Source organism: Monodon monoceros, unplaced genomic scaffold (genome assembly GCF_005190385.1).
Source record: "Monodon monoceros isolate NGI ecotype Baffin Bay Population unplaced genomic scaffold, NGI_Narwhal_1 Super_Scaffold_3, whole genome shotgun sequence".
NCBI classification, from domain to species: domain Eukaryota; kingdom Metazoa; phylum Chordata; class Mammalia; order Artiodactyla; family Monodontidae; genus Monodon; species Monodon monoceros.
The window spans coordinates 20,407,948-20,422,754 of record NW_021703780.1 but is presented as its reverse complement, the minus strand read 5'-3'; the positions used below and the strand labels follow the sequence as shown (position 1 = coordinate 20,422,754).

At 37.5% G+C, this 14,807-nt stretch overlaps 1 protein-coding gene across 3 annotated transcripts in view; it reads left to right on the top strand.

Moving 5' to 3' along the window:
* The window catches only part of GPLD1 (glycosylphosphatidylinositol specific phospholipase D1), a 49,485-nt gene that overhangs the window by 2,166 nt on the left and 32,512 nt on the right, over positions 1-14,807 (top strand). For all 3 annotated transcript variants that reach the window (XM_029242631.1, XM_029242629.1, XM_029242630.1), the window contains exons 2-7: positions 816-871; positions 9,272-9,350; positions 12,429-12,526; positions 13,016-13,126; positions 13,911-13,959; positions 14,597-14,651. In XM_029242631.1, the coding sequence (XP_029098464.1) occupies positions 816-871; positions 9,272-9,350; positions 12,429-12,526; positions 13,016-13,126; positions 13,911-13,959; positions 14,597-14,651 (448 nt within the window). The remainder of the gene's footprint in view (positions 1-815; positions 872-9,271; positions 9,351-12,428; positions 12,527-13,015; positions 13,127-13,910; positions 13,960-14,596; positions 14,652-14,807) is intronic.

Sequence of the window (14,807 nt, the reverse complement as noted above, 5' to 3'; positions counted from 1 at the left end):
TGATTTGGGTTTATAAATCACTGGAATCCTATATACAGGTTATTTGTGGGCTGTGACCTTGTCTCTCTTATGGTATAAATGCTTATAATATGGTAGTGGCTATATTTTTGTTGTATGAATTAAAAAAAAAATTGGATGTGACTTCCAGTAGAAATAAGGTATCACCTCTGAATGTCTCTTCATAATTAGTGTTCGTTGATTCTAAGGAGATTCAGGGTGTGGGTGCACGTGTATTTTGGGTGTGGGCGTGTGGGTGGAGCAGGTGGCTTTATTGAGACTTTTGTCCTTCTGAAGTAGTCCAGTGATGAGGAAACACTTAAGGGACGCTGATTCAGTCCATGGTTTAGGCCCTGTATTGTATTTCCTACTTGGGTTTATCTACCCCAGTGGGCTGCAAAATATGGTGATGACAACTTCTGTTTATTGAGTTCCTGCCATGTGTCAGCCATGAGCTCCTCACTTAGCGTTTATTTTCTGTGATTCTCTTAACCTGTAAGGTAGATATTATTTACTTAATTTTACATAGGTGGGAACCGAGGCCTGGAGAGATTAAGTAACTTACCCAAGGTCATAAGAGCTAGTTAAGCAGAAACTTTAAATCATCATGCAATTTTGATTTGTATTATAACAATATAAATATTGTTTGAATCTAATTATAGCTAATGAAAATTACTAGTACAAAGTTAACTTTCATTTCCCGCTTCCTTGACAGTTACAACCACAAAATTATATATTTTCCTTTTAAAATGATCTCTAGGAAGTTCTGTTTTCAGTTATAGTTGAATTTAATTGATTTATGTATTTATTTCTCTCAGGTCACAGAGCTCTGGAGTTTCTCCACCTTCAGGATAGGACTGTTAACTACAAAGAGGTAAGAAGTTTGATTTTTTTTTTTCTTCCTTGGGCATTAACTTTCTCTCATAGGTGACAAACAAAGGTCCTAACAGATATTGAAATAGTAATTTTAAGAGTCATTTATATGTCTTTATAAAACATTAATATTTGGGGTTATATGTCTCCTCTAGCACAACTTGAACATATACAATAATTTAAATAATATCATTGAAATATTTTCATTATATTAATGATAGTTTGAAAAATATTTGAGAGCATTTAAATTTAAATCTTATTTGTTCTTATAAAGAAAGGTTGCACCTAAGATGAGCCATTTATTTTCCACCACTTATCTCTGTGTGCTGTATAAAAATTGCATCACCGTGAGAAGAAGGAAGTATTTATTGAGAAGTATGCCTTGAGATAATCCTTCTAATTTTTCTGCCTACTGTATTCTTGGTAGGGCTAGCTGATGGCTCACCTTTAACCATCCTCAAATTAGTTGAACCCATTCTGGCCCTATACACTATTTCTAGTCCTATAGCTAAATAAAACTTTGTGACAAAGATGATTCTTAAATATTACCTTTGAGAGAAATGGTTAAATTCCCTCGTGACATCAGAATTGGATCAAATTATTTACCAGTGAGTCTTGACAATCCAGTATGGAAATCAGTATGGTTAAAAACAACAACAACAGCAGAACTGAAATCTAGCATCATCCATAAATCACTTTTAGTCATTAGTTTCAACTTCCTTATTCACCAATTTAACAGGCCCTCTAGGGAAAAAAAACAGCATTTATATTTGATTGTCATCTTCCTTGACCCTGATAGAAAGTCGACAGGAAAGAGGAGAAGCAAGAATCTAATTCATGGTGTGAACAATCAATCCTGAGCAGAGTGATTTTCTAGTAGAGGCATTCAAGCTCCTATCACTAACTTATAGCATGTTAAATGGACACACATACTTCCCCTCAGCATTGGTCCTAATCCAAATACTGATGTCATCATTGGAAATGTCCTGAGGACACACACCTCCCCCTTTTAACTTATGAAGACAGTTAGGGATTACTTTACCTTTTATCATGTTGTCAAAAAATTCCTTTTCAAGAATTGGTGATCTATTTTATATCTCCATATGTGGGAATCTTTGGAGTTTCTCTTTCTCCCTACTAAAACCGGCTCTTTGGTGACTGCTGGACTCATTGGTCCAGTTTGGTGAAAGGATAGAGAGGGAGGTTACCCAAAGGATGCCAGACAGACCCCCACAGGCTGGCAGTATCTCAGCAAGCCCTGCACATTCGGGGTCTGAGTTTTGTTGGTTCTGGGATTATCATTTGCTGATACATCCAGAGGTGACTACATTTTAATGACTTTGACTTACCCTAATCAAGTTAATAAGAGACTAATGCATAAAGCTGAGAAAACCAGCTTATTAAGTTATAAGAACTGTAAGAACCAAGTGTACCTCACATTGGTGGTCATTATTGCCTTGATTTTATTCTCTTTCTACAACAATAAACAGAATGTGGTATGTTAACCAGGAAACCAAAACAATGGTATTTGGTTGGTTGCTTTCCTCTCTTTGCTCTGCTCCTCCCTCACTGCCCATAGAATAGATTTCGTCTTTTCTAATTATAAAACTAATAGAAACTCATTGTAAAAAATAAAAAAATAATCTTAGAAATAACCAATGTTAACATTTTGCTTTAAATCATGCCAGGCATTTTCTCTGCATTTATTAGCACTTTCTCTCTTTTTTTAAATTACACATTATTTTGTAAACTTGCCTTTTTTGTCATTTACCATATCAGAGATATAGTCATATATCTGTTTATGTCCATATCAATAGACATCTTCAGAATAATTTTAAACCATTACATACTTTTCTGTACCATAATTCATTTAACCAGTTCCTTATGTTAACTTTTTATTTTGAAATAATTTAAAACTGATAGAAAAGTTGAAAAAATTAGACAAATAATTCTTGTATGCCTTTTACCCAATTTCCCCAGTTGTCGATAACTTATCCTATTTGCCTTTTGAGCCTCTGTATACGTATTGATTTTCCCCTGAGCCATTTGAGAGTTAGTTGCTGACGTGGTAATCATTACCCTTCAACACACCCTTGTGTACAGTAATTCCCCTCATCCTCGGGGGATACATCCCAAGACTTTCAGTGGATGCCTGAAACCGTGGATAGTACCGAACCTCATATATACTGCATTTTCCTATACATATGTTCATACTTATGATAAAAAGCTTAATTTATGAATTAGGCACAGTAAGAGAAACAACAATGACTAATAATAAAGTAGAACAATTATAACAGTATACTATAATAAAATTATGTGAATATGGTCTTTCTATCAAAATATTGTACAAATTTAATGTCTTTTCCATTTTACCTAAGCACTTAATCACACACTGTGGCTGTAACTTTTACAGTTTGAGGTGCAGCAGCAAAATTCGCACAAATTTCCTTTTCCTTCTTCACAATTTCATGGCTAGAAGGTTTGTTCTTACTGTACAGTAGTTCTTCCTGTATATCTTGCTGTATATCAAACTCATCATACACTTTCTTTCCTTATTAAGTCTACAGTGTTCACCTTTTCACTTAAAGGAAGCACTTTACAGCTTCTCTTCAGCATATCCAAATTGCCAGCATCATTATTCTTGTGCTTTGGGGCCATTATTGAGAAAGATAAGAGCTGCTTGAACCCAAGCACTGCACTACCTTGATAGTAGATCTAATAGTGGAGACAAATGGGCAGGATACACTGGACAAAGGGATGATTCACGTTCCAGGCAGACAGAGCAGGATGGCTCGAGATTTCATCATGATACTCAGAATGGCGCCCAATTTTAAAACTATGAATTTTTTATTTCTGGAATTTTCCAGTTAATATTTTTGAACCATGGGTAACTGAAACCAAGGAAAGCAAAACCATGGATAAGGAGAGACTATATTTCCTAAAAACAAGGACACCATGTATATACATATACATATATATAACTACTATATGTATCTATATAACTACAGTATAATAATCACAATCAGGAAATCAACATTGAAATAACACTATCACCCAATCCTCAGGCTCTTACAAATTTCACCAGTTGTCTCAATATACTTTATGGTTCCAGGAGCATGTGTTTAGTTGTCTGATCTCCTCCAACATGTAACAGTTCCTCAGGCCTACCTTGTCTTTATTGTCCTCAATAGTTTGAAAAAGTACAGTCTAGTAACTCCGTAGAATGCACCTTCATTTGGTTTTGTCTGATGGTTCCTCGTGATCAGACTCTCCTGTAGGTTATTTTTGGGCAGAAATATTATAGACCATTGAAGTGATGCTGTATTCTTCTCATTGCCTCTTACCAGAAGGCACATGATGTCAACTTGTACCATTTCTGAACTTTTATTTCAGCTATTGTATTTTTCAGTTCTATAATTTCCATTCAGTTCTTCTTTTTATCTTCTATTTCTTTGACTCTTTTGTTTGTTTCAACTGTGTTCGTAATTGTTCACTGAAGCATTTTTATGATGGCTGCTTTAAAATATTTGGCAGATAATTGGAAACATTCTGCCATCTCAATGCTGGCATCTACTGATTATCTCTTTTCATTCCTTTTGACATCTTTCTAGTTCTTGGTATGATGAATGATCTTTGATTGAAACCTGGACATCTTAGGTATTAGGTTATGAGACTCTGGATCTTATTTAAACTTCCTGTTTTAGTTGTCTTCTTCTGATACCACTCAGGTCGGGGAAGGGGTCAGGGGACAATGCCTCCTAACTGCCAGCTGGGGTTAGAATTCAAGGCTCCCCACTGGGCCTGCCCTGATGCCTCTCTGGCCAGGAGGGGTAGGAGTGCCTAATTGCCACTCCTCACCATGGCCTCTACTGATGTCAGAAGGCAGAGGTGGCCTCTTATTGCTGGCTGGAGGTGGATGTCCTGACTTCTCCTGGGCTTTTTCTGACACTGCCCCCCTCCCCAGTGGGGATGTGGAGAGATTCCTTGTTACTGCCAGTTGGGATTGGATGCCTAGGCTCTCCTCATGGTCTCACTGACATCAAAGGGTAGGGGTAGGGGGCAGGATGGGAGGGATGAAAGTCCTGGCTCCCTCCTTAGCCTTTTCTGATACCACTGAAGTTGGGGTGCTGGGGCACCTTACTGCAGCCTGGTGAGGGGACAAGTCTAGGCTCCCCACTAGACCTTAGCTGGTGGTGAGGAAGGGTGGGACCACAGGTTTTTCTGTGATGTTTACCTAGAGTAGAAAGATTATTGTGTAGAAGTCCTCTGTCTTGCTAGGCTGTCCGTTTCCTGATTCTCTGGCTAGAGAGCAGGCTTTTGTTGTGGCATTGTTTTGTTCTGTCTCTACGCATTGGAGTTTCTTGGTGGCTGGCTTTTCCATTATCCAGTTTGGGATATATGAAGTAAAAAGAAAATCCACAGAACTCACCACAGTGTTATTCTTCAGGTCCTGAGTTTCTTAGCCAATCTGCATACTTATCTCCACCTTTAGTCATCTTATATTCGTTCTGAATACAATGCCCAGGGTTTGAGTTGTATTTAGCAAGAAGGATAGGGAAAAGTACACCCACTTCTGGAAGCAGAAGTCCTATTGATGTTAATTTTATCACTTGGTTAAGATGGTGTCTGCCACATTTTTATATTGGAAAGTTAATAAATATTTTCTACTTTTTAAATTAATTAGTAAGTAAATATTTTGTGAGGAGATATATTGAAGTAATGTAAATATCCTGTTTCTCCTCAAACTTTTTTAGCATCCATTGCTTATTCTTGCCTGAAATAATTTTGATGGTTGCCAAATTGTTTATCTGATTCCATCATTCCTTCTACATTTATTAGTTAGCATTCTGCTGTAAGGTAGAGCTTTTCCTTATTCCGCATTTATCTATTTCTTTATATTCGTATACAGTCATGGATTCCTATTTTATTCAGTGGTTTATATCACATTACTAACATTATTTATCTTGATGCTCAAACTGTCCCAAATTTCACTTGAAGTTGGCTTTTGTGTCTGTCTCTTTACCTATTTAAAACCCTGAGTTCACACAAAAACATCTCCAGTTCAACCCATCAGCACAGGATTTATTCTAGCTTTCTCCATGTGTGTATCTGTAGCTCCTTTCTCCAACAGTGAGAAACCTGGCCTCCATCATCCTCAATATATATTCTTACACGCTAGATCTCCTTGTATGTGATCCATTACCTGGCAAATCCCTTCAGCCCTGGCCCTGCTATAGTTGAATCCCCTTGGCCCAGAAACAAATAAAAAAAAAAGAAGGAAAAAACAGGGAAGATATACATGACCAAGAAAGGGTTAATATCCTTAATTTTTCATGTATTTCATTGAAATTTCTTTATATTCAGATTTGGAAATGGATTCACTTTTATGGTCTATTTTTTAAAATTATTTTTTCATTTTTGCCAATTTCATATGTGAAAATGGTATTTTGTTATTGGTTAATAGACATTTAAACGATTGATTTACTATTAATGAGGTTAAATATATTTCAAGTGTCTATTGACTATTTCTATTGCCTCTTCTGTGAATTGCCTATGTCTTTTTTTTCATAACTTTATTTTATTTTTGGCTGCTTTGGGTCTTCGTTGCTGCGTGCGAACTTTCTCTAATTGGGGCGAGCGGGGGCTGTTCTTCATGGCGGCGTGCAGGCTTCTCACTGCGGTGGCTTCTCTTTGTTTCAGAGCGTGGGCTCTAGGCATGTGGGCTTCAGTAGTTGTGGTACATGGGCTTAGTTTGCTCCACAGCATGTGCGATCTTCCAGGACCAGGGCTCAAACCCATGTCGCCTGCATTGGCAGGAGGATTCTTAACCACTGCGCCACCAGGGAAGCCCTTCCCTGTGTATTTTGCTCATTTTTCTATTACGATACTAATCTTGATGTGGAGAATGGCTTATTTATTAAAGATAGTAGCCTGTCATGTGTCAAGTGATTCTTGTGGTTATTTATTTTTCTCTTAAATTTGTTTCTGATGCTTTTAACCATGCAGAAACATTTAAATTTTTGTGTAGTTAAGTGCGTCATCTTTTGTGGTTTCTGCCTGTATGTTTTCCTTAGAAATATCATTCCCACTCTGAGATTAAACAAATATTCACTTAAGATGTGTCTTGTTAATTTCATGGCTCTATTTTTGACATTTAACTCTCTAATTCATCTTGTATCATTTTGACATAAAGCATGATAGTGATCCAGTGACCTGTTGTTGGTAATGTCAACTTCAAGTCAGCGTCACCTAGGCTAAGTATGGATTCCCTGCAAAAATGGAATACTCATTGCCATGGGATTGTGCTAACACAATTGTTGATTACTCCGTCCTTTATTCATCTCTATCATGCATTAAATTATTATCTATGCTTGAGTCTGTTTCTTTACTCTTCTGTTTCATTGATCTGTCTCTTTTGGTTCTGATATCATACTGTTTTAATTTCTGTAGCTTAAAAATACATTTTTATATCTGAAGGATACCTCCTCCCTCTGTACTTTTTTTCCCCCTAGCAGTTTCTTGACTATTTTTCTGACACCTTTACTTTTTTTTTTTTTTTGACACCTTTACTTTTAAAAATTTACTTTAGAATTATTTTTCCCTGTTAAATGACACAGCCTCACTGGGAGATGCAGATTCAACAAGTCTTAATGCATATAAAGTGAAAAACAGTGGCTGGAAGGTAAATATTCAATAAGGTTAATTATTACTTTTAAGTGGCAAAAGTCCAACTCCAGCTATCTTTAGAAAAGAAGGAGACTTTATGGGTTCATGTAACTGATAGACCTGGGAAAGAGCTGGACCAAGAGGTCTAGATGTTGCTCTCTCTCCTAGTGGAAGACACTGGCCATCCAGGACTCAACCTCTAAGTTTAAAATCCCTGATGAGAGGAAGGTATCTTCCCCACAGCTCTAGCTGAGAAGTCTTGGGGAAAGTTCTAGCTGAACTAGCTTCCATCAAATGTGCAGCTCTGAGCCAAGCACTGTAGTGGGAGTTGATATGCTGGCCTTGTACCCCTATGGTCAGCCTTACTGATCAGTATGGAAGAGATTCTATCTTTAGAAGACTGGGGATGAGACACTGCTTGAAAAAGCAAAAACAAAAAGTAGATGATACTATATTTCCTTATGTTTTAAGTTCTTTGAGGTACTTCTTTGTTGCTTTCATATATAGCCTATGTTATTAGTAAGTCTCTACTGAAAAATTAAAAAGTTGGAGTGCCAGACTTCTACTTTGCCCATGGTGTCAGAGTTCATTTGCAGATCATGGAAACCCCTCTGGCTAGCGTATGCTGAGAGGGGCATAAGACCATGTATTAGGGGATTCAGTGCTGATTAACTGTGAGAAATGGAGGAGCGAGCTCTAAGCTGAGTGTCCAGAATGGATTCCCAGGAAAACACGCAGAACTGGCCTGCCAGGACCACCATGCAATCAGACAGCCACTGTCCCATTCACTAGCTCCACGTCCAGCTGTCTCCTGTGTGGTTTGGAAAGGAAGAAGCCACCACCTTGACTGTTGGCTCTGGGGTCTCATCACCTCAGCCACCCTCCATACAAGCAAAATAGATGCCCTGCACTCTGCCTGTGATCACCTGGGCCCCCTCCACCTTTGCTGTGGAAAGGCCAAGCACTTCCTTGCTGGCTGAAGGAGCAAAAGGGGGAGAAGTGGGCTCCTCGGTAGAGGCTGGGAAATGTACTCTTCATTTTCTAGACTCTGGCGTGCGTCTGGGCACAGCCATAAGGGGGTCGGAATGGGATGGAGTGAGCCAGGCCACCAAGGAAGAATGCTGAAAGGAACACCTCTACCACTGACTTGTACGTCATTTTAATGGGGGAAAGGATATTTTTTAACTCTCCAAAAGCTTATAATCTTAACCTTTAACTTATAAAGGATATAATCTTGCTCTAAAGCACAGGTAGCAACTCTAAACATATGTGTGTGTGTGTGTATATATATATATATATATATATACACATACACATATATATGTACATATGTCTATTTTTCTCATTTCACTGATTGTCACTAGATCATTGAAAATTTTACCACACACCAGTTCTGGGTCAGTGAAATAGCCTTGGGGAAATCCTGCTCTAGTGGGTGGACAGAAAAAGTGAAAGGAGATAAAATTCAAACAGGTGGTTTTTGCTACTACTTAATCAGCCTGTCTACTTTTGGTAGGAAAGAACTTGAAGTTCTACGTGGCAGGGTGCTGTTTGGATTATACATGAATTTTTATAATTTCTTTGTTTACGCCTTCCTTCCTGCATTCCTTCCTTCCATCACTCCCTGCCCCGCCATCACATTGTTCTAACTTCCCATACTTGGAGATTGACTGGGCCTGCTTTTCCCAGACTGTTGATGCTTGCCCTCTAATCTCTATATTTTCCTGCTCCCCAGCTGTTACTTGAACACCAGGATGCATATCAGGCTGGAACCGTGTTTCCTGACGCCTTTTACCCCAGAATCTGCGAAAGAGGTAAGCGAAAGATTTATAGACCAAATGATGTCACTTTTCCTTGGGTGATAGGAATAGCTAGGACTCAAAAAAACATAAAATAACACATTATATTTTCTACAATTATTGATCAATGACTTAGGTGAATTTTCCATTTAACCAAAACTTACCTGCTTAAGCATAGAAATTCTGAAAGCTTTATTCTAAGCACCCTGACTTGCTTTCCTGCTTCATGGCAGTAAGAGAAAACATTTTGAAAGAAATCAAAAGGTCTGAGTTTTTGTTCCTTCTATGTTGTCTGTTAGCATGTGACCTTGAAAAAGTCACTTCCATGCTGAGTCTCAGTTTCCACATCTATAACACAGTAATATCTAGTTAATTACTATTTAATTAATAGTAATAATTAATGCCTGCTTTGCAGCTTTACTGAATTGCTGTTGCCATTAATGCATGTTATTTTGTCAAGTCTTATGCAAATCCAAGGTAGTGTTATTAGTGAACTGGGTTTATGAGTTGTTTCAGTCAGGGCCCCCGGAGGCATAGAAGATATACTCAAACTGAATAATCTGAGGGGAGTTTTATAAGGGGACAGTTTACAAAGGTGTGGACAGGATACAAGAAAATTGCAGGGCATAGTGCAGGGTGGGGGCAGACACAGCTGTGGGGAGAGGGTCGCTTGATGGGGCCAGACCTTGAGTCAGGGACGCAGCCAGCCCCCTGTGACCCCACAGAAGGGGAGCTGGGAGAGTGAATATCCCACCCTCTCTCTCCTCCTTTTCTCTGATCTCCTGTCAGTTCTCCCCATTGGCCAAAACCAGCCCACCTCAAGCCAGAGGACAAAGTATTCAGTTGAAGCAGGTCACCTCAGAGGAACAGTGCAGGAGGGAGAAGGACGGAAAGTGAGTCTGGGGGGACCAATGAAAGACATCCAGTACATTGGGTTGCCACATAAACCATTTTTGGAGTCTTAGGGTCATCAGCCGTTATCTCATTTTTTTTTCCAGTACAGTGATACATTTAAAGTCAATGAAATGTTTAGAGCTGCTCACGCCTCTAGTTACGATCCCAGATAACTCAGCTTTTGTGTTTCTCTATTTGTACGTTTTTTTTCCTGTTTCCCTCTTAGTCTGTTCACTATCCTTTCTCTATCCTATTATTATATTTTGCCTGCTTGTTGTAGTTCTTTCTAATAATAGGATAACCTATAACTTCTAATTTAGCATTTCCCAAACTGTATTTAGGAGGCTTTAATGTCTCTTGATATTTTTAACAGCTTCTTGATATCTTACACAGAAAAAGAAAGAAGTAAAAATGATTTTTTTGTCAATTAAATTTGAGATACTTTTGCTTAACATATGCCCTTTTTAGAGACCAAAAAACCCCAACACAATAATAAAGGTTCTGAGAAGAGTGTAAGAGGAATGCAAACTCCAGCATTTTCTCTCTCTCTTTTTTTTTTTTAAATACATCAGTAGATAAGATATACCCTTTTATCTGTTATAAAGATTGGGACCAGTATGTGACTGAAGTGAAAAGGTCAATTAGAATTATAAAACATGTACCATTACATGGAATTTCACACAGACTCCTCCTAGATTTTCTCAGTTTTTCTAAATCTTATCTTTCTCTCATACACATCTACTTCAACAGTTTTTTCTTCTTTGGTGATTCACTTTTATTGCATCTTTCGAAAGGACTTAAATTTCTTAGATACTTAGTTGCCAAAGAAGCCACTTTTTGAACTCATATTTCATCAATTTACCTAATTAAATTCTATCATCATAGTAACAAGGACAATTGACTTAATAAACAGGATTAGAAACAGACATGGCTGACCTACCATAAACTGTAACAGAGCCATGGGAACCGAGATGCTTGGGCCTATGCACAGTGGCCTGCTAGTTGCCAGCATCCAGCAGTCCTGGGATGTGGCTTTCTTTTGCTTCCAGTCCATATGATTTACAGAGGGAACAAGGAGCTTCAGTTAATCCAGCAATTTGGTTAAATGAAGTTTTGTCAAAAGAGCTACTGGTATACTTAATTCTGGATTTTTGCTGTATTCTGTAGAATAGGAATGGTAAGTTTATCTCTAGGAAAACTGTTGGAGAAAATCAGATTGCTTAGTTACAACTTCTTTGAAAATCATCTTCAGAGAGACCAGTGATTTAAAACTGGTTAGTAGGTCTTTGTTGTTTATTTATATATATATACATATATATATATATATATATTAGTGTATATCTGTTAATCCCAAACTCCTAAATTATCCCCCCTCCCTCCCTTTTCCTTTTGTAACCATAAGTTTGTTTTCTATGTCTGTGGGTCTATTCCTGTTTTGTAAATAAGTTCATTTGTATCAAGCACAGGGGACTATATAACCTATAATGGAAAACAATCTGAAAAAGATGTATAACTGAATTACTTTGCTGTATACCTGAAACTAACACAACATTGTAAATCAACTATACTTCAATTAAACAAAACCCGATTAGGTTATTTTTAGTTTAACAACGGTATAAAAAAGTTGACCTGAGAGATCTGAGTGGAGTTTTGCTTTTGATTGCCGCTGTGACATGTGACACTCCCTGAAGAATCTGGCACTTGAAGGTTTTGAGTAGATGTCAGTTCCTGTCTTTTTCACCCCTCCTGTGGGAATAAAGAGGCATATGGGACACCCCATTTAAAAATATTATAAACTCAAATGCTTGAAAGCCTTTGGAGTATCTACTTTTGTCTTTTGTGCTGTTAGGGAGGCTGACTGTGATGGAAAAGAAGATTGAAAAAAAAACCCAAAACCTAAAAAGAAAAAAAAAAAAAAAAAGGATAACTTATCTCCTTAGCTTTAAGGCACAGAACTTAAATACTTCCAGCTTTTCTTGCAGCCCAGCTGTTTCCAGATGCTATGAGCAGTTAAGGCTCCTTTTTCTTTTGACTGGCCCTTCTGTTCTAGAGGCTTCCTTGGAATATTGACTCAGGAAAATAAGAGGCTTGGAGGGAAGGCGAAGGGACGCAGCAACACATCAGGTGGTGGTGGAAGATTTGATTGAGAATGTCCAACTTTTTAAGGAGGAATTCTGAGGGTTGCTTTTGTTTTGTCAGGACAATTTCATGAAGTGTCAGAGAGTACTCACTGGACTCCATTTCTTAATGCAAGCATTCATTATATCCGGGAGAACTACCCCCTTCCCTGGGATAAGGTAGGCACAGCCTCTAACCCTAAAGATACTCAGTTCCTGCCAAGTACTCTTTCTGCTCCTACATTAACCCCATTTGTGACCCGCAACCCCACCCCAGACTCTGTGAGGGCTGCTCACCGTCATGCCTGCAGTGCCAAACACAGCATGTGGGACATAGTAGATGGCTAGTTAATACCTGAATAAATGATGGGTTTGTGTTTGTGTTTTGAAATTTATACCTTCAATTTTATCTGCAATAAATGATGTTTTTAAAATTTGCTATGTCACTTGGTCATTTTGTTCTAATAGTAAATTAATCTGAAAGCAGTTCCAAGGCACTCGAAAACATTTTTAAAAGTCCTTTGTGTTTTTTGGGAAACTACAATATACCTGTCTCTGATTTTTTTGTTAAGTCTCGATGGAAATGAATTCATCTGTATTAATCCTTTAATAAGATTTTTATAAAATAACCCCCCCCACACACACAACTCTAATTTGCTCATTTGGCAGGACACAGAGAAATTGGTAGCTTTCTTGTTTGGAATTACCTCTCACATGGTGGCAGATGTCAGCTGGCATAGCCTGGATATTGAACAAGGATTCCTTAGGACAATGGGAGCCGTGAGTACATATCTTCAGGTTTTAATGGCTTTATGGGAGTGATACTGTCATACCCAAGATCCAAAACTGACCCTCTTAGGAAAAGGAAAACTTTAGGTTATTCAGATTCACATGGAAACAAGACTTTGCCCAACGTGGTACTTGTTAGATTTCCATCTTTCCTGTTCATTCCTCTTACTCTTCTTGCTTCCTGGGTAAATTCATCCACATGGGCAGAATGACTAATGTGCACTGAAAACAGCGATGGATGTGATATTCTGTTTTAGTCACAAACAGTATTTGAGAAATTGTATGTTTTATTCAAGCTGTACCTCTTAACAAAAGTATAAATACCTACTACTTGGTTCTACCATTTTTAAAAGTAAGTTCACATGTTTTTGTTTTCTTTCCTTCTTACTTTTCTATATGAGGATGCCATATCACCACTAAAAATTGTGATCTTACCTGGTGACTTAGCTTCTGAAAGTCCCCTCTGGTCATTCATTGATATTAATACCGTTCTGTACCAACTTTAAACTTGCACTTAGTAGAGATTTTCCATGCATCCTGTTCGATGCAAATGTCTACAGTAGCTTTATCTGTCTCAAGATATTAAGTATACAACTCAGCTGCCAATATCATTTTTTAACAAATAAAGCAATAAAATTAAATGTTTCTTTGAAAAGTGAGTCCATCACTAGGCATTCTCAACAATCATTGGGTTAGACTGTCACCTCTTCACTACTCACTTCATTGTGGGCTTTAATTTGTGAGATATAACAAATGGGTCTCTTTTTTTCCTCAGATTGATTTTCACGGCTCCTATTCTGAGGCACATCCGGCTGGTGATTTCGGTACTGTTTATTTACATTTACCAGATTTTCTTTTGTGCTAGTTATATTTCACTTGCAGTCACTATTGTACCTTAAATGTGTATTTTTTAAAATCTCTTGCCACTAGCTTTCTATTTTAATATTGCAGTTTGGAGTACAGTAACACCTCATTTCACATAGAGATGTACTTCTGTAAAGTTGCATGTTTTTTTCGGTAAAAAAACCCATTACATTTTATCATTTATTTGCGTCATTATTTTAGAAAAGCATTGCTTTTTAAATTGGATTTAAATTCATTGCCTAGTGTCTCCTAATACTTTAGCTTTAAATTGGTAAACTCCATCTTTTTTTTCTATAGTAAATTACCTTTAAATATACAAAGTATTGGTGAGTGATGTTTATTTACAAGAACCCTTATGGTCCTTCTTAAAGTAAAAAACCTTTTGGTTATATGGGTGACTCTTTCTTAATTCATGTGTTTCACTAAAATTTTAAAAGATCACTTTTTCTTAAAGACGTGCTTATACCTAAAACAATGAATGGAAACCTATAGCAATGTGAAGAACTAATAATCTGGATTGTGCAAATTTGTGTTCAAAGAAGCATGCTATGTGTTGTCATTAACTCACCAGATGCAAATATTTTCCTCATATCATAGGAGGAGACGTGTTGAGCCAGTTTGAGTTTAATTTTAATTACCTCTCACGGCACTGGTAAGAGCAATGTACATTTAAATGTGTGATACCAAATGGCAGTTAGGAGCTTGACTATTTTTTCCTTAGGAAATATAACTTGCAATGTAATTAGGAGCCTTCTGCATTCGTAAATTTTGAAAAGTAAAACTAAAGATTAGAATAGCCTAAGTAGAT